Source organism: Ochlerotatus camptorhynchus, unplaced genomic scaffold (genome assembly GCF_037179485.1).
Source record: "Ochlerotatus camptorhynchus isolate MF236.1 unplaced genomic scaffold, CSIRO-AGI_Acam_v1.1 ptg000370l, whole genome shotgun sequence".
Classification (NCBI taxonomy): Eukaryota; Metazoa; Arthropoda; class Insecta; order Diptera; family Culicidae; genus Ochlerotatus; species Ochlerotatus camptorhynchus.
Genome location: NW_027040858.1, coordinates 3571395 through 3593616, shown reverse-complemented (window position 1 = coordinate 3593616; position 22222 = coordinate 3571395). Strand labels below are relative to the sequence as shown.

General features: G+C 39.0%; 1 protein-coding gene and 1 pseudogene across 1 annotated transcript in view; both read right to left on the bottom strand.

Moving 5' to 3' along the window:
* Positions 1-1233: 1233 nt before the first annotated feature.
* Positions 1234-3305, bottom strand: LOC135710051 (uncharacterized; annotated as a pseudogene).
* Positions 3306-9732: 6427 nt separating this feature from the next.
* The window catches only part of LOC135710084 (zinc finger protein 91-like), a 39840-nt gene continuing 27350 nt past the window's right edge, over positions 9733-22222 (bottom strand). Inside the window, exons 10-13 of the mRNA XM_065232553.1 lie at positions 11774-11998; positions 10934-11209; positions 10706-10873; positions 9733-10584 (exon numbers count right to left, since the gene is read on the bottom strand). Of these exons, the coding sequence (XP_065088625.1) occupies positions 10537-10584; positions 10706-10873; positions 10934-11209; positions 11774-11998 (717 nt within the window). The 3' untranslated portion in view covers positions 9733-10536. The remainder of the gene's footprint in view (positions 10585-10705; positions 10874-10933; positions 11210-11773; positions 11999-22222) is intronic.

Genomic DNA, 22222 nt, shown 5'->3' with positions numbered 1-22222 from the left:
CGCTTGTGGTAGTGATTATCACGATATCGACCACGTGCTTTGGTCATGCACCCTACATTGTGTTGCTAGATCCGAGTTATCCGCATCCCTCAGGGCCCGAGGAAAACAACCTATGCGGCCCGTTAGAGACATCTTGGCGAGCCAAGATCTCAAATATTTTAATTTAATTTATGTGTTTTTAAAACGGATCGATCTGAGGCTTTAGTAGTTAGTGTCATCTTGTGTTCTCTCAAGTTGCTAGGTCTCCATCGGTGTACCCCCATGTTTGTCTTTTTCTCCAGTATGTCGCTTAGTTCTAGATCAAGAGCACATTGCTCTCCAAACCTTGTGTTCCCAATCCCCACCCTGCCATTTGTTACAATTTGTTACCCCTAAACCTCGAGATAGCCGCGAGTAATCGTACCCCGCTTTACTAACGTTAGTTTTAAGTAATTTTGTACCCAAACGATGAATATCGGCTCCGCAAAGCTACGGCAAATGAGCCTGGAAAAATAAACGCATTAAAAAAAAAAAAAAGTTGCCGATGAAAGCACAGCTGTTTAACACGCAGCTCAAACAGAAAGGTTGCCGAATAAAAAGGTGTTGCCCACAATAGTCGCTCTCACTAGAGAAGTTTGGTGCTTTGTAAAAGCGTTTTAAAACAGTTTTTGACAATTAATCATGTTTTGTTGTTTTTGATATCATCCACATACAGAGGGTCAGTCACTTTCGAATGTATGGGAATGGTAGGAAACCATTTGAAAATGCATGAAAATTTTCAGTTTTTATTCATTATCGTCTTTAAAGGGCAGTTTTAGATGCACAAAAATTGCACGAGTACCATCAATGAACCAATTTCCACTCATTTAAGCCAATGTTTATGTTTGAAAATTCACAAAAAAAAAACATTAGTATGTTTTTAAATGTTTTTAGCATTATTCGTTATTTCAATCCAGATACTATGCGATAAAAATCAGAAAAACATCTTAATCTATAGATAAAAATAAAAAAAATATATAAAAATAAAAATACTTACCTGTACCAGTTACCGCTCACGGCAAGATCAGGTGTTCCAATTATCGTTCAATTTTTATCCAATTTTCCGCTCAATTTTAATTGATGGTATTTTCATTTCTTTTCTTTCTTTAGATGGAAGAATAGTTAGAGTTTCTGTAACATTTTATTTCATTGCTGTAACACTTATAATATCAATTTTCATTATACAGTTTAAGTATTCATCTTTGGTTTAATCCTTTACGTTTGCATTCCTGTCTGAACTTTTGGTCGACGAATTTTGTTTTTTCTTTTCTTATTCTCTTTTTCTGCAAGTTTCTCCGCCTTTTTTATTTCACGTTCTCTTCGTTTCTGCTGTTTGTCGTGTTCCACCTTTTCCTTCTCCTTAACTTTAGCATCCATAAACAAGGCAAATTCCTTGCTAGTGGCAACAGTAGGTGGACGCAATGTTACTCGCTTTCTTTGCACCGATTTAATAGGATTTGGGTAGTTGAAGGATTAATTAAATGCCGCTGTGTTATCCGTATCATTTTCCTTGTCGCTATCACCATGAGGCTCTGACATTTTTAAAAGCCTATCATCATTAGATGGTAACTGACCGAACAACTGTTTCTGCGTTGCGTATTTGTTGGCCATATTAGGATCACAATCTGTGGGATAGAAGAACAATCGTTCATTCAGCTATATAATTCAAAAAAGTTTAATCTAAATAACATACCGTCATTAGCATATCTTCGAAAAACACTTTCGTCATCACTTAGTTCATCCACAAAAATGGGTTGGGTGCCACTATCGAAAACCTTACTCCTGTGTTGATTTGCTTCTACGGGTTGGACAAGATTCCCATCGCTGTGCTCAAGTGCTTCCAAAGACTGATTGTCACTGCTGAAGACGCTGCAGCTGGTTTTCAAATTCCTCCAGAAGTAGAACAGGTTAGTATCAGTTATGTTTCCTTGCCATAGGAGCGAATTCTGTTGGATTCAAAATTCGGTAATCTGTTGTACGGTTAGTCTGCTCTCCAGTAGGCTTATTAGTTTTACTTCTGAGGAATCTGGTGGTGTACCAGACGACCCATCAACATTGGCACTTAATGGTAAAGATGAATAATCAACGGCATCGGGACACCACGGATAAATTCCACTCCGCATGGATCCACTTCGAACGACTGACTCTTTATTAGTAAAATTGAGTAAAGCTTGCATCATAAGAGGACATATTTCAGGTTTAGAAATTGGCGATATACATATTCTGTATGCGGAAACTCAGCACTTGTTCATGCCAGTGCTTTTTAAGAGGCCCAAAAAAACTGACGTCAAGGGGTTGAGTCAGATGCGTCGAGTTTGGGAAAAGTGCCACTAGGATTATTTGATGGTCGTGACAAAATTCAGCGTTCATCAGAGTAGTGTGGCTTTTATGACCATCTACGAATAAGATGACCGGAAGTGGTATTTTTTTCTTTCTCGAGCCACGGCTGAAAAATGTTCTTAAGATAATCATAAAATGCATTACTTCAATTCACAATTCACAATTCACATCACAATTGTCATCCACCCGCTCGCGGTTTTTCCAATCCCCCAATCTGGTGGAGCACTTTTAACAATTTCTCCAGGGAGCCGGCTTCTGTAGGGGAATAGCACCAGTGGGGGGAGTAGGTGGCCGTCGGCGCTAGCAGTAAACAGTGCGGTGTAACTTTCTTTATCATTGTTGGCGTAGATAGAATGCAGGTGTCTGATGTTCTTCGATGCCAAGCATTTCTGATTTCTCACGACTAATTCAAACGCGGTTTCGTCAAGGTTGAAGATCCGGTTGGGGTTGTCCAGTAAATATTCGAATCCCTCCTCTTTCAGATAATCACGCACTTCTTTAAACCACTGACAGATTTGTGGTTCGGCCACGGTAGCTCGATATTTCGCAAGGATGCTCGGCTTCCATTGCAAAATTTGTTTATGCCGTTGCATGAAGAGCTTGAACCATTTTTTGTCGGATATTCCTTTCTTGAAAGGGGTATTTTTATTTGTTAATTTCACAAACTGAGCTACACTCAGTTTTAGGTGCTTTTCAGTGATTGGGAAACCAGAGCGTGCGGCATGGGTCATCCAATCCACTATCCGGGTTTCTTCATCCGATGTCAAAATAGTTGACGGCCCGGGTTTGTTCTTACAATATTTATGTCGTAGTTTATCGCGTAAAGTTCCTGCCGGAACACCGTAGTGAGCAGTAGCTTGCCGTATGGACATCCCACGTTTTGCTGCGTCTACTGCCATTTCCATAGCCTTTGCAGAATATCCCTTCTTCTTTGCAGTTGGAGTCATCCTAAACAAGACAAAGTGAAAGGATAGCGAGCGTGAATTGGTTCTCAATAAATTTTTAGCGGCCCTGAAAACCGCTCAATACATTTCGACGCAGATGTATGTAAAAACCCATTGGTTGTCATGAATCTTTGTATTAATCATTTTTTTTTTTTTTTTTTTTTATATCTTTATTAAGGAGACTTTCAGCCCCTGGGCTGGTTCGTCTCCGCACTTGTATTAATCATAAATAAGACACTCAAATCTACCTACCTGTGCTAATTTTAGCCCGAAACATCACATAAACAAAGAATTATTTACTTAAATTGAAAACATCGACATCTTAGCCAAAACAATAACATCGCGTGACGTTTGACATTTTCGTCGATCAAGAAACTGACCAAAAACTTTTTCTCAGCAATAAGACGTACGTCAGCAAAAGTAATGAAACCAAATGAAAATTTAGGGTTTTTGAAGTTTACGTATGTTTACAAATGTATAAACAGAGTACGATTGATCCGAAAAAATAGCTGTTTTTTTGCAAAAGTGAGCGGTATATGGGGCATGAGTGGTGATAAAGTAAACACTCGTTTATTTGTTTCCTTCTGTGAAAGCATGTTTAGTCACAAATCGTGGATTTTTTGATATTCTCCATACTGCAAAAAAGATTTTCCTACCACTGAAGGGGCGACATCTCGCGGATCTTCAGTATAGCTACTATTCACATCATATAATTAATTGGCGTTGACGGCACTGTCGAAAAATTTGCTCTTCCAGCAAATGTAGACAGTTTCTTATGGGAATTTTCGGTGGAGTGAAAGGATAGTACAAAGTCCGCCATGTTTCACGCACAGTCTGACGTTTGCTTATGGATTTTCTCATAGGAGTAAAGAGCTACAGAGTCGCCGTCAACGCCAATTATATCGACTGAAATTGTTAGAGCAGCTGAGAGCAAAAGAGTGTAAACAAACCAATACTGCATATGTGTGCGTTCCTGAGAGAAAAAGGCTATAGAAAGATGGTCGCTGCTTAGGTTGCCAAGAATACGTAAATTCCACTATTTATTATATTCGGAGCATGGTTCGTTCTTCGGTTTCTCGTCTACAAAGTCTATAGCGCTGATCCTGTACTTGGTTGGATCGGATTTACTCTTGAGAATCTTCAGATCGCCAAGACCACTTTCCTTCCACTATTTCTGAACCATCTGCAGGAGCTTGGAGCGAACGAAGAATATTTGTTCTTTAATATTCCTCGTCGTACGGTAGATCGATGATGGGTTTGAAGTTCGGATGAGAATCATACTCACCGGAAACATTGGCAGTTGTGTCTTCGTCGTCCTCCTCTTCTTGGGCTTCGGCAGTGTCGGCTGCATTGATGCTTCCGGGGTAATGGTTGGCAGCGTTGCCTTCGGACGAAGACATCATATCAAGAAGACTGGCAACTTTGCCAGAATCCAAGCGATAGATACAGTAGCGCTGCGCTTGAGTGAAGGTGGAAGCAACGCATAGAAAAATGAGCAAATACACAAACCTTTCTTCTGAGGATGTAATCTTTGCTATCAAATTCGTTCGAAGCATTTACCTTTGAGCGGCAGACGACGCGATTCTACCTGTCTCATAGCGTTCGTATGAGAAAATAGAAGGGTTGCCAGTCTTTTTGATATGTTGTCTTCGCTTCGGACCTAGAATTGAGTATCGGGTGTTAATCGGTTTTTACCCCACAGGGTAGATATTTCCTATGTATGCCGGTGATTTTTCGCAACGATTTTGATGTTCTCCTGCATAGACCAGCAGATGAAAATCTACGTCAATGCGCTGGCGACGGATACCTCGATGCAGGGTTGCTTCCACTCATTTGCTATAAAAAAATGATTATCTGAATTTTGAAATAATTAGATGTTATAATGATATTTTGTGCTTGTAAGATACAAGAAGAGGATGAAAGGCAAGTGTCTGACTCATAAAACCTGTCAATTTTGCTACCAGAGTGTTACAATAAGCGATTTTATGATTTGTGAGCATTCACTCAGAGTGAGCGCTCGCGAGTCGTAAAATCGCTGATTGTGACTATCTGAAAGCGAATTTAAAATGTTTCATGTGTCAAGCACTTGCATTTCAACCTCTTCTTGTATCTAGCAAGTACAAAATATGATTATAACATCTAATGATTTCAAAATTCAGAAAATAATATTTTTATAGCAAGTGAGTGGAAGCAAGCCTGCCTCGATGGATACCCCCTTTGAAAGTTTTCCTATAGGAACAAAAATTGTTGCTATAAAAATAATGCAAAAACAAAATAAAAGTTTCCCAAATTTCGTAATTTTAACAGTGAAAATTTTCAAAATGAAAGCTATATCTTTGGTTTGAAAGTTTATCTTTCACTTCTGACTTGTAATTTTAAAAGTGCATTTTTTTAAAATAAAAGTTGTTCAACTGTCAAAAATACTTCTTCATAGTAACGTTTTTGGCAACACTGAACCCTACATTATTTGCCGTAGACTTGACGAGACGAGAAAAAAAATCGTTCCACGGAATTTTATTTTTTTTTTAATGAGTTAATTCGGTGTTCGGAAGCTACCTCCGGTGATCGATTGTGATTCAGCCACTGCAACAGGGCATGTAGGTGAGTTGGAAAATTCTTTTTCTTAGGATCGATTATATTTATGTTATCATTGTAGGTACGCTTATACTTGACAAACAAGCGCTTACATCGGATGGTTCCGGCCAGAGAGAATAGGTAGAGAGGCGAAGAGTGTGAAGCAAAAAAAACCTTATCGAACCGTCAAACTGGTATCCTATCGAACAAAATAAACAAAAGTTGATGTTCCCCAATTTGGTGAAGGCAAGTATTGTAATCGCTGCGAATATATTTGGAAGAAAACTTTTTAGGATGAGAAAAATACATGAAGAAATAAAAAGTAATGCTTGAATTTAAAATGTAGTAATATTCAGGATATTTATTTCTATATTCTTTTAGTATAAAGATCAATTTTTTGTAAAATTTGCAGAAGCATACACACTTAGAAAATAGTACCGAACTCGGTTCAATTTCAACCGAGTTTTTATCTGCTGAACGCTCGGTAGTCTGTTCGGTTCAAAAAGAAAGAACCGAGTGTTCGTTAAAGTTTCTTTTCCCACAACCTGTCAAACTAACCGAAAAAACTTGGTTGACAAAAAGTCAATTCAAGCAGGAATAACCGAACATCGGTTTACCCAAGTATTACCGAACGCTGTCAAACAAACCGACTCACCGGTTGCAATCACGGAATTCGGTTCTTTTTGACAGCGCTCAAATCCAAAAACTTACGATGTTTCGAATCAGAAATAAAACTAGTTTTTTTTTTAATGAGGTGCATGATTTATATTATATTTGTCAGATGTTGTTTTAATGCATAAATATGCTTTGTATGTACTAACTATTGACAACAAACTTGAGACGAACCGGAAAATTATGGCTCACCTGTGCGGGGGGAAAGAGAGGGTTAACCCCCTTGAGAGAAACAAAAAACTTCTCACACGTCGTGATAATGCCTCCTACATGGAATTCAATCAAACATGCAGTTCCTCCAGAATCCACTTCTGCCTGTTTTCCTCATTTTTCGGAAATCGAAAGAAAGTTATGTTTTTGTATCCACTCACATACTGGTTTTTACAAAAACTCGCAACGCACTTCATTATCAGCAATCATTAAATTTTAATAACGATAAAAAAACAATTCTGACACGGGTAAAAACAACACAAATAGATGGTTGAAAAAAGTCACTTGAAGTGTGCCCTTCAGAAACAGTTGCCAGAACTTGTAGGATGGAATCATAATAAAAAGAGTGCTGCCATTTCCACGGTTTTTCACTCTTCGCCTCTCTACCTATTCTCTCTGGTTCCGGCTAACAAATCCCGTAACAGAGTGAAGCGTCTCGACCGAAAAAGACTATCCTTACAACAAACCCTGTTACATGGCACCTAACCCATCATTCCGGAAAGTGACCACCAAACGTACGTGGGCGTAGAACATATGAACTTACAAGACAATGGTGTACAGGGAATTATCCACCAGCTCACTGTTTTGGTGTTGGTGAACCTCCAGCTGAAAGATGTCTTCAAGAATGCCGTTCCCATTGAGTAGTACTGGGATTGCGGCGTCAAGTGATCACTGTATTGTATTGTATGTCGTTGTCTTAAAGGATGGAAATACGAGGAATGCTTCGAAATGACCGTGGAGTTTAGGTTCGACTCAATACTTCGACCATTACAAGACGGACAAGAATCTGACTCAACCCATGCCACTTAGATGACTCAGGACGATGATCAGTAGGATTAGCCTTCCTTTGGTTCCTAATAGGGCTAGGGCACAATCTGCACTGGAAACATAAAATATGTTTTGTTTTCTTTGTTTTTTTTTTATAAAATAAATGAATAAATTTATGTTTTAAATATGATACAAACATTAGTTTGGCTACTTTTCTTAATTTTGAAAATCATTAATATGATAATATTTAAAATTTAATATAAAAAATATATTGTCATAATAAAAACAACTCTTTTCGAACTGAAACAGTTTGCACTTCATTTTGAAAGCATTGGTTTTCCTTTTGACAGTTCTACAATTTGATTCAAAAGCATCAACTTTTAAAATTAACGAAAGGGTAAACTTTTGATTTGATTTCTACCAAAAAGAACCAACGAAAACTTTTAAATCTACCAATGATTTTTTTTAATTTTAGTAGTGATTATTTTTTGTGTGTAATATCGTTCGAGCCGTTTTCTGAACAAATTCAACAACATCATCAATCATTCCTCAACAACAAATTCATACACCGAAAATAGTTTTCATGTAGCTTCCATTGGAAACGCAAATGATTTTCATCCATAAACAAAATTAATGGAATTCATCTGAATTTCACATAACATTTATGGGATCACGTTAATTTTATATGATTTTTCATATGAATTTCATCGGCCTCATAATATTTATGTGATTTTGTGGTGGGATTTTTAGCTATGTGATCACATGAAAGCTATGTGAAGTTCACATGGTTTTCATCCATTAGATATGTGATAAATTTTTTGAGTGTATCGTTTCAATTAGAGAGGGCCTAGTATAAGAGAGGAGCGGACTGGCTGGTTTCCAAAACCAGAGCCAATCGAGCAGCGCCTTTCTTGATTGGCTTGGCAGTGTTGCTAGAAACCACCTAGGCACAGGTTGTCAACGCATTTTGATTTGAATCCGCTCCTCTCTAGCTTCAATAGCCGACAAAAATGCAGATTGAAATTAGAAAAAAAAATGTGGCAACGCTGCCCATCGTTCTGCTTGAACCTGAAAAGACATAAAACGGCGCTGCTGTCGTGCCTCTGCTCGGACCGCTTCGGACGGCGTGGCACTTGGTCCTGCAGCAAGCAACCAGCGATGGGGTGGGTCCCGTTTAACCAAACCGAAACGCGGAAAAGTTATACATGCAAAACACACCCCTCCCCCTTTGAATTTTGATTAAGCTTTTGCCTTGGTGCACTCCTGGAATCGCAATTAATTCGTCACTCCATAAGAGGTTCGCGATTGGCATATCATAGTTGGCACTCGTGGAGAATAGAAGAACTATGAGAGTGATGATGGTTTTAAAATTTTACACGGTGAGGTATACGAGAGCAATCTTAAAATGCTTTTATTTTGCAAATGGAGCATTCCATTTAAATCTTGTTTTCTACGTTAGTAGAAAACTTAAGGACTACTCAATAGACATTTAATACAGAAAAAAATGTCTTTTCAGATTTTTAGGCGTATATGTACATAAATTTCAGCTTTTCTACCACTGTAGCAGCAACCAGATTTAAATAAAATGCTCCATTTGCAAAATAAAAGCATTTTAAGATTGCACTCGTATACTTCCCCATAGAAATTTTTTAAGCCATCATCACTTTCATAGTTCTTCTATTCTCCACGTGTATTTACAGGCATCGTAAATGAAACTTTCTTACCTCTTACTTCCTGGTAAAATGTTTGATCCATAGGACTTTCTCTAGCTAATAAATTATCACACTAAAGCTTCATGATGATATTGGTATAGTATTTCAAACCAACTATTATGAGTTTTAGTTTTTCCATTCCACTTGAAACACGAGATGAAACAAAGGTCCTATTAGCATTTGTCAAATTTTTTGGTTGAATGGCGAGGAGATCGCGGGAGAGAAAAGTGCGGTATAGAGTTAATTCTAAACAAATTCACTCGCTCCTCCATAAAAAATCTAAGATGTCGAATCATGAATTCGACACATTAGAACACCTATGATACCTATTATAATACATATGTACTCACCTTGCTTACACCTAGATTGATACATTTAGCAGAATTTTCACAATATAGACAAACTGAACAAAGATTTATGAATATATTTGTTTAACTAATACTAACAAATGTATTAAATACTTCATTTTTACTTAAAATCATAGAACGGACGTTCGTTTACCGAAAGACTTTCAATTGAAAGTCTACTAACTGAAAGAAGTTTCAGTTATATGACACTTCCATCAGTTCATGAGATTTGAGTGTAACTGTATTTGTAAGCAATGACTTCAATAACCAACTTAACGCGAACACAGTTATGACCCGATTTTATCTGCCCCTTCGCGCATGAGACTTTAATCTTCCAATAATTTCACATAACCGTAATTCCAAATCTTTCGCATTGAAGTTCAAGATGGATGTTTGAGGTATACTTTATTGCAATAAGACCACTGCAGAAGCACATGGGTTTCGTAGAACATTATAATAGACTTTTAAAAACGGGGTTGATAAAATAGGATCATCACTCGTCATTAGTTCCATCTCGCAAAATAACAACGCTATCAGGTACGGCAGAGAATCTTCTAGCACTTGGTATACTTTGTTTGCTAAATCGAGCTTTTGTTCGCGAGAAATCGGTGATTGAAGCCATTATTTACAAAAGCAATTACGCCCAAATTTCGAATTATTCCGGACTTATGTCAAATTTGTGCATATCAAAATGGCAAGATGAACCTGAGGATGAACATTGATGCATTCTACACATGAAATACATTTAGTAAACATGTTTCAGGTAACAAACGTCTAGTCAGTCTTATTATCTTTGATCTACGGGGTTCGATACAATCCGAAAATTACTTTTTGCGTTTTGAATGAGTTTTTCTCTTGGCTAGCTTTGAATGGACATCCATGACTTCATGACGCACAAGGGACTCGTTTCGATCGCTAGGAACTCCATGACATTCCGCAGATTCCGTTTTACTATTCTCCAGATGCTTCGACGTCCTTCGGATTACCATCATCCAGATGCTGTATGTTAAATTGAAATAAAGTTAACGGTTACCCTTCAATGCATTTATGAACTGCATCAGCTCGAAAACATAGTACTAGTCGATTTCAATGGTAATTGAACCCTCCACTCATTACATACCTTCTCAATATTATGCTTATGTAACAGACAACGTTTATGAAACTTGATACCACATTTGTTGCACCGCAGTTCTGAGCAGCTTTTCTCATGGCGACGTAGAAAGTTAGCGAAATGAAACATCTTTCGACAAACAGAACATTTATATCGTGGCTCAGAATGACATGCGATCTGTAAAAAAAAACAAGTTACAATTTTCCAGTTGCTCTACCAAGAAATGCTTAATCTAACCGTGTGATAACTCTTTTTATTTGCGTTGCCAAAGGATAGTCCACAAATTGAGCACCAATAGATCTTAACAGCAGCTTCATGGCGCACAAGGGACTCGTTCCGATCGCTGGGAATTTCATGACATTCCGAAGATTCCGATGCAGTCTGATGTTCAGTTAGAATAATATCTTCATCTTCTAGGAATTCTTCTTTGACTTTGATTCCATTGTTAAGACCTTCAGCATCTTCAGCTCCAACTTCCTTCGATTTACCACCCTGCGGATGCTGTATGTGAAACTGGAATGAAGTTAACGGTTAGCTTTCACTGTTTTAAACTGAACCAGCCCAAAAACAGAGTTGATCTGACTGAACCCTCCGCTTTCAGCATGATTTTACCCTTCTTACAATAACCATGGTCCTATAGAATTATACCTATACCACAGACCTATACCACAGACAAACATAGTGTCATATTTCTCACTGTAAAACATCGTCGCTAAAACATTACCGCCATCTGTTGAGTACACTGTCCATTTTTCTCAACAAAAATATTCCTGAACACCAGCATGATCCTTGTAAAAACGATACAGAATTAAATTTTTCAACTGTAAATCAAGTTTTGGAGCACCTCAGATGAACCAATTTATCAGGAAAAGTGAAAAAGTGTTCCGCTTCCTATGTTGGCGTTCTTCTATTCACCACCAGAGGTTGAATCGATCGCTTAGTTTCTATTAAAAAGGCGTATCGGGAATGGGAGAATTTACCCTACCCGATGGTGTTTGTTGGTTTGCGTGGGGGCGTATGATTATTTAATGGACAAACTTTACAAATCCAGCAAAATTTAAGCTGACAAGCACTTACCAATGTGGTGGCGAATGCTCTGCCTGGGTCATTATTTGGAACTTGATATTTCTGTTCCTGCAGCATTGTATCCTCTACTTTAATGTCCAGTTTGAGTTCAATAGTGGCACCATGCGGAACAATCGTGGAATTAGTTCCAGCTTGCTTTACATCACGGAGCAGTGAGATTTCCTCTGCCTCGAACTGAGAATCGTCGTGCTCTTTTGCGTGCTTCGGACAGGTTAGCTGAAATAGAAATTAAATAGATATAATACATTTAATTTCTGGCTTATAGTACGTTCAGACTACAGAGTTATAACATGTTATAGAGCTATCTTGATGGTGGTTTCTGTGTTGCAATTATTTGACAACCGTTATAACATGCAATAGTAGACAAATAATGCTCCGTATCATTTTCGATTGAGTCGAGGGTCACTGATTTCATATTATAATATTATTTTATTAAGTTTGTATATTTGTAGCAATTCCATGAAAAAAAAGTAACACGGCGAATGAGAACAACCCAAATTTGAGTTTAGTTCACTCATAATCGCCAAAAGTGCAGGAACTCAGCGGTGAGTAAATTTGCCTCATGTTTTCCCAGGTTTTTCCAGGGGAAAATTCCCGAATTTGAGAACAGTAAAGATTAGATTCACTCAGTCTATTGGTACTACTCCGAGACTGAATAAAACTTCCGTCAATTTCCTCATTTTCAGGCAGATTTTTTAGGTTTTCCACAGGAAACCATGAGATAAATTTTACTCATCGCTGAGTTCCTGCACTTTTGGCGATTATGAGTGAACTAAACTCAAATTTGGGCCGTTCTCATTCGCCGTGTATGGTTAAATTAAAAACTCGCTTTTGGGTACATTTTTTCTGTGAACAATAATATAACATTGAGCCTTGCTTTTATTTTAATGGTGAAACAATAAATTTGAGTATATTTATTCCATAGCAACGATTGGGACGTCAATTGGGAGAGCCTTAAAAGCGTACTGACCATGAACAAGCAATGATCCTTTGTTCATGATTTTTGTAATGAAATCACATAGCGCCCGGATGTCATAAATTTAAGCATCTCAAAATAAGAAGATGCTCAGAGTTAGGTAATTCCATGAATTTTGTAAATAGATTATTTTTAGATTCTGAATATTTCATCATCAGTGAAATCTCAGACTTAGGAATAAAAATTAAGTCAGGTTATAACTTGTCATGCTTATAATATTTGTAGACAAAAGAAAGTAAGAAAGCATTTATCCAGAACAATTTTTTATTCGAAGTCAATCAAGATTTAACTTTAATTCTAATCGAAAGGAATGAACTCGAAACTTGAATAATTGTGTCTCTGTTTAACTAAATAATAATTTAATTAATTTTAATAAAAGTATTATTTATTTATTTTTTAAATGAAGTTAGTTTTGGTTATATCAATTCGGAACCAATTGATTATTTACACAAGCTTTTTCAGTGTTCTTTATTTATTTAATAAAAAATACACCCACAAATCACGGATTTTTCTATGTGCTAAGGCTATCAAACTATCCTGCAGCTGAATTTCGGGCATACATTTCATCTAAAAGAATTAAATTAATACATATTAGATACAGGTAGAAACTTCCATCTTGTAACCAGTTGGTTACAATCCGGATTTTCGTCTGTATGAGTGGTTGTTGTTTGGAAAAGTACACGTATTTTAATATCAAAGACAGTAGGCCGAGCAGAAGGCAACACACAGCAGCGAGAAGGTTAGTACCGCTGCAAAACACTCGAACGATACTGTAGAATATAGATAACTCTCTAGCGTAACAGAGCAATTCTGATTTACTGGACGGCAGTCAGTGACTTGTAAACCCTAGCATAGAATAAGTGTGTAGAGAAGAGAAAACGAAATACACGGGCAGTTGATGGTAGACTACGCAGCGAAGTGGTTGTTATTTCTTTTCGTTCCGAGTTCCGACACGACATTTTGACGACGAGGATTAAAATTGTTCCGGTTGCTTATAGTTGCATGGTGTTTTTGGCAGTGGAAATTGTTCGGCGTGATACGTGGAAGGTGAGTTTTTTTTTAACGAAACAAGGAAGCATTTTCCGAAATAGTTGATGAAAATTTGGAATCAGCAATTTGTTCGTGATGGTGGTTTTTCAAATGGCGTCACGAATGAGGGGATATAGCTGAAAATTAATGAATGAGTATACATCTGGAATCGGGTGCAAAATAATTAAATTTTACGTTTACATAGTGAATGCAAAGTGCCTAATGTTTGGTATTAGTTGCGCACCTGAAATCTTCCAGAAGGTTATGGAAACGATCGTGGCAGGTCTCGAAGGGTAAACAACAACTTGGATGATGTGGTGATTTCCGGAAGGTCTCAAGAAGAGCATGACATGAGGGTTGAGGCGTTGCTAGGACGTTTTAAGGAATATGGCGTCTTGTTAAATAAGCAGAAGTGTCTTTTTAACGTTGATAGTTTGGAATTTCTCGGGCATCACTTATCTACGGAAGGCATTAAACCAACAGAAAATCGGGTAACAGCAGTCAAACAATTTCGAGAACCTGCAAACGTAGCGGAGCTGAGAAGTTTCTTAGGTCTAGTAACCTATGTAGGTCGATTTATACTTCACTTGGCTTCAAAAACAGACCCACTGCGAGCTTTACTGAGGACTGGAAAGAAATTCGAATGGACATCAAAGGAGCAAGTAGCATTTGATGAAATCAAATCAGCAGTGTCCGACATCCAATATCTTGGGTTTTTTGATCCTAAGGATAAAAGTATTCTCGTTACTGATGCTAGTCCATTCGGATTAGGAGCGGTTCTGCTTCAGGAATCTGCTGATGGAGTAAGACGAGTTATAGCATATGCAAGTAAATCTTTGTCTGATCTTGAACGCAAGTATTTTCAAACCGAGCGGGAGGCACTGGGACTTGTTTGGGGAGTTGAACATTTTCAACTTTACTTGCTTGGTACAAAGTTTAAGTTGGTAACAGACTGCAAACCTCTCCATTTTTTTTTCGGTCATCGATCCAAGCCCTGTGCTCGATGGGTACTTCGGTTGCAGTCATTCAATTACGAGGTAGTTTATGAACCCGGAATCACGAATTTAGCAGATGCACTTTCCAGACTTTCCTTGCCTGAATCGCAGCCGTTTGATATTGGAGGAGAAAAATATATACAAATGCTGATCAAAATGCCAGCTCCAGTAGCAATTGCATCGGAGGAAATAGTCGCTGAATCACATAAGGACGAGCAAATAAAAGAAGTTATTGATCTGTCTAAGCCTTTCAAACCGTACTCTGCAGAGGTGACAGAATTGTCATTCCAAATACGTTACGCCAGCGAGTATTGGAGCTGGGTCATGAAGGTCATCCCAGTATGGTAGTAATGAAACGACAATTGCGACAGAAGGTGTGGTGGCCGAGTATGGATTACCAGGTGGAACATTTTGTAAAATCCTGCAAGGAATGCGTTCTGGTTTCATCGACAGGGCCACCAGAGCCATCAGTGCGAACAAAGATGCCCGACAAACCGTGGGTGCATATTGCGGTAGATTTTATGGGACCGCTTCCGTCAGGCCATAACTTATTGGTAATAGTAGACTATTTCAGCAGGTTTGTTGAAGTAGTTATTATGAAGGAAATAACGGCTAAACTTACGGTTCAAGCTCTCCATGAAATTTTCTGTCGATACGGCATTCCGGAGTCAATCAAAACGGACAATGGTCCACAGTTTGTGAGTGAGGCACTACACATTTTCTGTAAGGAATATGCAGTGGAACTACGGAAAACTACCCCTTACTGGCCACAAGCCAACGGGGAAGTGGAAAGAGCTAATCGAGCATTAAAGAAGAGATTGCAGATAAGCCAGGAAACCGTGGGTTCAGACTGGAAGTGGGATTTAAGGATGTATTTGCTCATGTACAATTCCACGCCCCATTCAACGACAGAAGTTGCGCCATCGCTATTAATGTTTGGGAGAGTTTTGCGCGATAAGCTACCAGCGGTTCCACATTCAGGTTTGAAGCTAGTTGAGGAAATTCAAGATCGGGATCGTGAAAAGAAGGTTAAGGAGGCGGAGTACGCAGATTCTCAACGACGAGCTAAACCCAATTCACTTAAAGAGGGAGACATGGTGGTAGCAAAACGAATGACGAAAGACAATAAGCTCGCTACTAATTTCAGTCCGGAAGAGCTAACGGTATTAGAACGTTGTGGCCCAGACGTCAAATTGCATTCTAAGGAAACGGGAAGAGTGTTTCATCGGAATGTGTCCCATTTGAAGCGGCTGGAAACAAGACTAGGAAACAACCCACAAATTCCAGAATCATCGTCGACCAATTCCAGCTTTGGCCCAGAGAGTTCAGTTTTAACAGATTCATCGAGATCAACAGCAGTTATGGCACTACCAGAACGACCCCGTCGAGATAGCAAGAAACCAACGTACTTGAGCAATTATCGATTGGGTGCAGTTAAAGGTTATCGAGAAGGAGGGGAGATGTAGAATATAGATAACTCTCTAGCGTAACAGAGCAATTCTGATTTACTGGACGGCAGTCAGTGACTTGTAAACCCTAGCATAGAATAAGTGTGTAGAGAAGAGAAAACGAAATACACGGGCAGTTGATGGTAGACTACGCAGCGAAGTGGTTGTTATTTCTTTTCGTTCCGAGTTCCGACACGACAGATACTAAGACTGTGAACCATTTGCCGAGTTAAATTTAGCTCGTGGTTAAAAGTGACATTTCGAAAGTTATTTTCTATGTTCGAAAATCCCCGTGCTATCGATCGACCGGTTTTCGAGCCAAGGTTTTCAAAATTTAACTCGTCTGTCAGAAATAACCACGCTCGGATAGCAGGGTTAATCAATAACTTTCCATCTGTCAAATTTTAACCAAAAGTTACAAAAAATCCACCAAATGGTTCAGAGCCTAAAGGGAGAAAAATCGTAGCCTTAAGGGCCACCCACATTAGATCCGTTTGCGTTGCGTTGACGTAAATTTGACAGTAAGACAATAGATTTAGCTGTCACTTTGCCGCAACGCGTCCGATTCGGATCTAATGTGCGTGGGCCTTTAAGCTAAAAATGGAGAATGATCGGCAAAAGGCATGCGAGTGGCCATCTTCTAAAACAAAAACCTTCTAATGAGCAGAAGTAATCAGGCGTCCGTGTAGACCGGTATCTTAAAGTGCAGTGCCTTTTAGTGTAAAGGTTTCTGGGATGTTGGACTGCCTCCGTTCAGGTAATTTACTTTTTATTATTCTGACGGAAATTTCCCTGAATTATGATAATTTTCAGGACCTCGTACTGTAAATAAAACGGTATCACACGGCTCGGTTTGGATGTCAAGATGGCTTCCGAGCCTAATCGCAAATGATCCCCGATCGTCCGGCAGGGACGATTCCCTCAGGCCGGTGGCCTTAATTGCCAACATCGACCAAGGGGACCATGCCACGGTCAGCCGATGCCGTCAACGACGGAAGACGCCTGTCAGCCGAATGTGAGAACTTCAGAGCGATCACCATTTTGAATGCCGCCTACAAAGTACTATCCCTGATCATCTTCCGTCGTCTATTACCTAAAATGACCGAGTTCGTGGGAAGTTATCAAGCCGGCTTCATCGACGGCCGATCGACAACGGACCAAATCCTCCAGAAATGCCGTGAATACCAGGTCCAGGGCTGGTAGTGCTCATATGATATAATAGTAGTGACTTTAGTGACTAAAATTACGGAAATAGTGACCAAATAGTGACTTGTAAAAACGTAATAAGTAACCATTTATATGGTAGCTTAGAAATTCTAATATGGCTCTTAAACTTAAACTTAAAATCAAATTTCATAAACTCCTCTCATTTAATCGAATCTCACAACGGAATCTACTGTGAAGAGCATTTGCAGTGATTTTAATAATTTACTTTTTGCTTGCGTTATACATGATGACTAGCAAATAGTAATTCCCATTTTTTTATGATCTTGAATTTGATTCTGCGTTCGAAATCTTTAAAATTTTGATACATGTAGGTAGATAACTTTGATAATTCGCTAAGAACTTTTCACAGAATTTCTTCAGAATGATCTCCAGAACTTTTTTAGAATAAGTCCCCTTCTCAAGGGGTAAGTCACTCAGCACATTGTGCCGAAATTACATTCGGCACAGCTTGGGCACATCCATCGGCACACCTTCGGGATACTTTGGCAGATCTTTGGCAAACCTTCGGCATAATCTCATAGGCATTGGATTGTGGTGAATAAAATGGGAGCTGTCCAGCAGTGCTGTCATTGAAGTGGTTCACAACATTACGTGCTGTTTAACTGCATGTTGAGGAACATCCTCTAATTGAATATACCAAAGGAACTCAGACCAGCAGTTCAATTATAGATCTTAATACGAAAGATAGGTTTTAGAGTGGGCTCAAGAGAAAGAGGCAGTAAATCAGACCCCATTAGTAACCTTAATTCAAATAATGCTACAACTCACACAAAACAAACTACAGAAGTCTATTCATCATCCTCCATAGCTGGTCTCCAACAATGTTCCCCACCGGTTCGATCTCTTTTCAGCCGCTGATAGACCGTTGCTTTTTACATCACGAAAGGCTAGGTTTCTGCTCTGCCTTTGATGGCATTATAAAACTCTAAAATACAGGACTTTTATTATCCTATGAACGCAAAACACCAAAATGTCGCACACTCGCCATTTCCGATTTATTCTTGCTTTCAAACCATAACATTCAAGCTGTCAGAAATACCGGGTTGCCGAATGGGTATTTTACAAACGATCACAGCTTGCTCTATGACCGGCACAATCGGCTTACTTGCGGCACACTGACAAAAAAGATGACCCAAGATTGGTGTGTGGAGTGACCTACCCCTTGCCCCTTCTCTTAAACTTCGAGGCAAATAAGCTTTTCCAAAAATAATATTGCATTCTTGAAATTTTTTGCAGAACAATCAACAAAATTCTTGGAAATAGATTATTTTCGTAGTTGGAAATGCTTAACATCAAATACCATAATTAAAGTAGATATTTTATACGATAGATGAGAAGATGAAAGTTAAGAGTTGATAGTTCCGGCAGTGTGAAATTTGTATATAGAAAGAAGAAAGCGAACAAAGGACAATTTTGAGGAAGGTACGAATCGGGTAGATCATCTCCTTTACCAAGCTACCGTTAATGAGGGACGGTGAGGGGTGTTTTCCCTGCCACCACTGGCAAAAGGGAAACCTCATGAACCTCCGATGTGCAGAAACAATTCTATCGATTGTTTCACACTCAAGTCGCCATCTGACGAAAACAACTACCCGATTCGTACCTTCCTCAAAATTGTCCTTAGCTCGCTTTCTACTTTGTATATTCAATTTTTACATTGCCGTACTATAACTCCTCATCTATCGTATGAAATGTCCACTTTAAGTCTGATATTTGACGTTAAGCAACTCCTACTATGCAAATCGTTAAATTCACACATGAAGTAATAACAGATGATAAGTTAAAGTAGATTACTTTCGATTTTTTATTGATTCTTTAAGGAACTCTCTGAAGGCTCGTTCCATAAATCCATTTTAAATTAATTTGAATTCTCCTTAAAATTTCCATGCAATTAACCTCAGAAATTACATAAATTTATGCTTATAATAATCTTGGACTTTTCCCCTGCATTCAATTTGAAATTCAATTCGTATTCTCCTTAGAATTCCCTCAGTTTTTCCTCAGAATTCTCAAAACAAAAATCCAACACAGAATAACTTTGAAACTCTTCTCAGATTTCCTTTGAGATTGAACCCTTTGGAATTCTCGGAATTTATTTCGAATTCTTTAGAATTCTCTTGGAAGTATCATCAGAAATCATCCTTATTTCGAACTCTTTAGAATTCTCTTGGAAGTATCTTCAGAAATCATCCCAGATTTCTTTTAGAACTACCCGCAGAGACCATCTTTGGAGTTCACAGGATTTTCATGGAATTTTCATTAGAGCTCTTTTAAGCAAAATTTCAGAACTAATTTTGATTCTTATTGGAAATAGACCTAGAATCTTCATCCAATCATCATAGACTTCTTCTCAGAACTCTCGTGAAAATTGAACCCTCCATTAAATTGGAATTATTTCCAAAATTGTTTCGTAGCTGATTTTTGCGTCTCTAATAATTTAAACAATAATCAAAAGCGACGCTCGTGTGTTTTAAGCCAAGTTTAACTATATAGGTAATCCTGGCTTAAGATTTAAGCGGAGATGAAGAAATCGGTCCTCACAGCACTTAATTTTACATGAGACTTTCGTCGTCTGTACTTTGGTATTTTTCTCTGATATATATTGGTGTCATCCCTAGAATCCTTTAAAATTCTCTTTAAATTTACTTATCATCCTTAGAAGACTTTTCAAAATCTATCACAGACAAATACCTTTGGAAAGTTTCCAAGGTTTACAATTTATTTTCTGGGAAGGAGGTATATTTTCCCCCATTTTTAATAGAAATTGGAGGCATTTCCCAATAGTTTTCCTGGTGTTCTAACGTTAACGTTCTGGTTAAAATTTTCACTCTACTTTAGTAGTGAAAAAGTGACTTTAGTGACTATTTTTAGAGAAATAGTGACTTTAGTGACTTTTTGTTTTAAAAAGTGGCTTCAAAATAGTGACCAAGTCACTAAAAAGTGACCTGCTACCAGCCTTGCAGGTCCCAACGCATCATTTGTTCATCGACTTTAAGGCGGCATACGACAGTATCGACCGAACAGAGCTATGGAAAATCATGGACGAGAACGGCTTTCCTGGGAAGCTGATCAGACTGATCAAAGCAACGATGGACGGTGTGCAAAACTGCGTAAGGGTTTCGGGTGAACTATGTGAACTAATCTTTCGAATCTCCCCGGGGACTGCGACAAGGTGACGGACTCTCATCATGCCTACTCTATGTGCTACTCTTCAACGTCGCTCTAGAAGGTGTAATGCGACGACCCGGGCTCAACAGCCGGGGTACGATTTTCACGAAATCCGGTCAATTTGTGTGCTTTGCGGACGACATGGACATTATCGCAAGAACATTTGGAACGGTGGCAGAACTATACACCCGCCTGAAACACGAAGCAGCAAAGATCGGACTGGTGGCGAGTGCGTCAAAAACAAAGTACATGCTAGTAGACGGAACCGAACATGACAGGATTCGTTTAGGAAGTAATGTCACGATAGACGGGGATACTTTCGAGGTAGTGCAGGAATTCGTTTACATTGGATCCTTACTGACGGCTGACAACAATGTGAGTCGTGAAATACGAAGGCGCATCATCAGTGGAAGTCGTGCCTACTACGGGCTCCAGAAGAAACTACGGTCAAAAAAGATTCACCCCCGCACCAAATGTACCATGTACAGAACGCTAATAAGACCGGTGGTCCTCTATGGACACGAGACATGGACTATGCTCGAGGTGGACCTTCAAGCACTCGGAGTTTTCGAGCGACGTGTGCTAAGGACGATCTTCGGCGGTGTGCAGGAGAACGGTTAGTGGCGGCGAAGAATGAACCACGAGCACGCTGCACTCTACGGCGAACCCAAAGCCGGAAGGATGCGGTGGGCAGGGCATGTTGCAAGAATGCCGGACAACAACCCTACTGATCCGGTTGGCACAAGAAGGTGTGGAGCGCAGAGAGCTCGATGGGCGGGCCAGGTAGAGCGTGATCTAGCGAGCATTGGGCATGACCGAGGATGGAGAGCGGCAGCGGCAAACCGAGTATTGTGGCGTATTATTGTTGATTATGTCTTATCTTAAATGTGATGTTGTACAAATAAATGTATGTTTGTGGGATTCAACATCAGAGCATGTTAGTGGAGACCGCATGAACCGAGGATGCGATATAGCTAGCTGCGGTCCAGTGCAAGAAAATTGGAGAGTGAGTGAGTGAAATGAATTATATCGAAACAAATTGGAAAAAGGTTGCCGTCGTGGTTCGAACGTGGCGATTATCAGATCTGTGCTTTCTCCATGCTTCTGAATATGGATTGCCTAAAAGCAAACACGAAGCGCTCATTTCCCCTCATACTCGGTTTCGTATGCTTTTTCTGCTGGAGAGATTCGAGGCAAGTATGTGCGTCGTTCTACAATGTTATACATAAAAAGCTTACTGGTATAGTCCAAAGCGTAGATAGAACACGAAATGAAAAAGACAAAAAAAAACCATTACATCGCCTGTAAGGTCTCCTTCTAACATTCACTGCGATGTTCATGAACAGAGAATGATAGGAAGTGGAACTAACATTCATAGTAATAAATTTTTGGTTTGAGTGTACGTTTTTCGTTGATTTTCCGATTTTGAATTTGTACGTAATTTTCAAAACTATTCCAAGTCCATGGGGCTTCAAAAAAGTGCCCTAAAATTATATAGAGGTTCCCGATCAATAATGAGCTTCCCTGAAATAAAATAATGTTCCCTTAACTTCTACGAAGCTTCTCAAACTAAATAAAGTTTCCACTTCTACGCAGT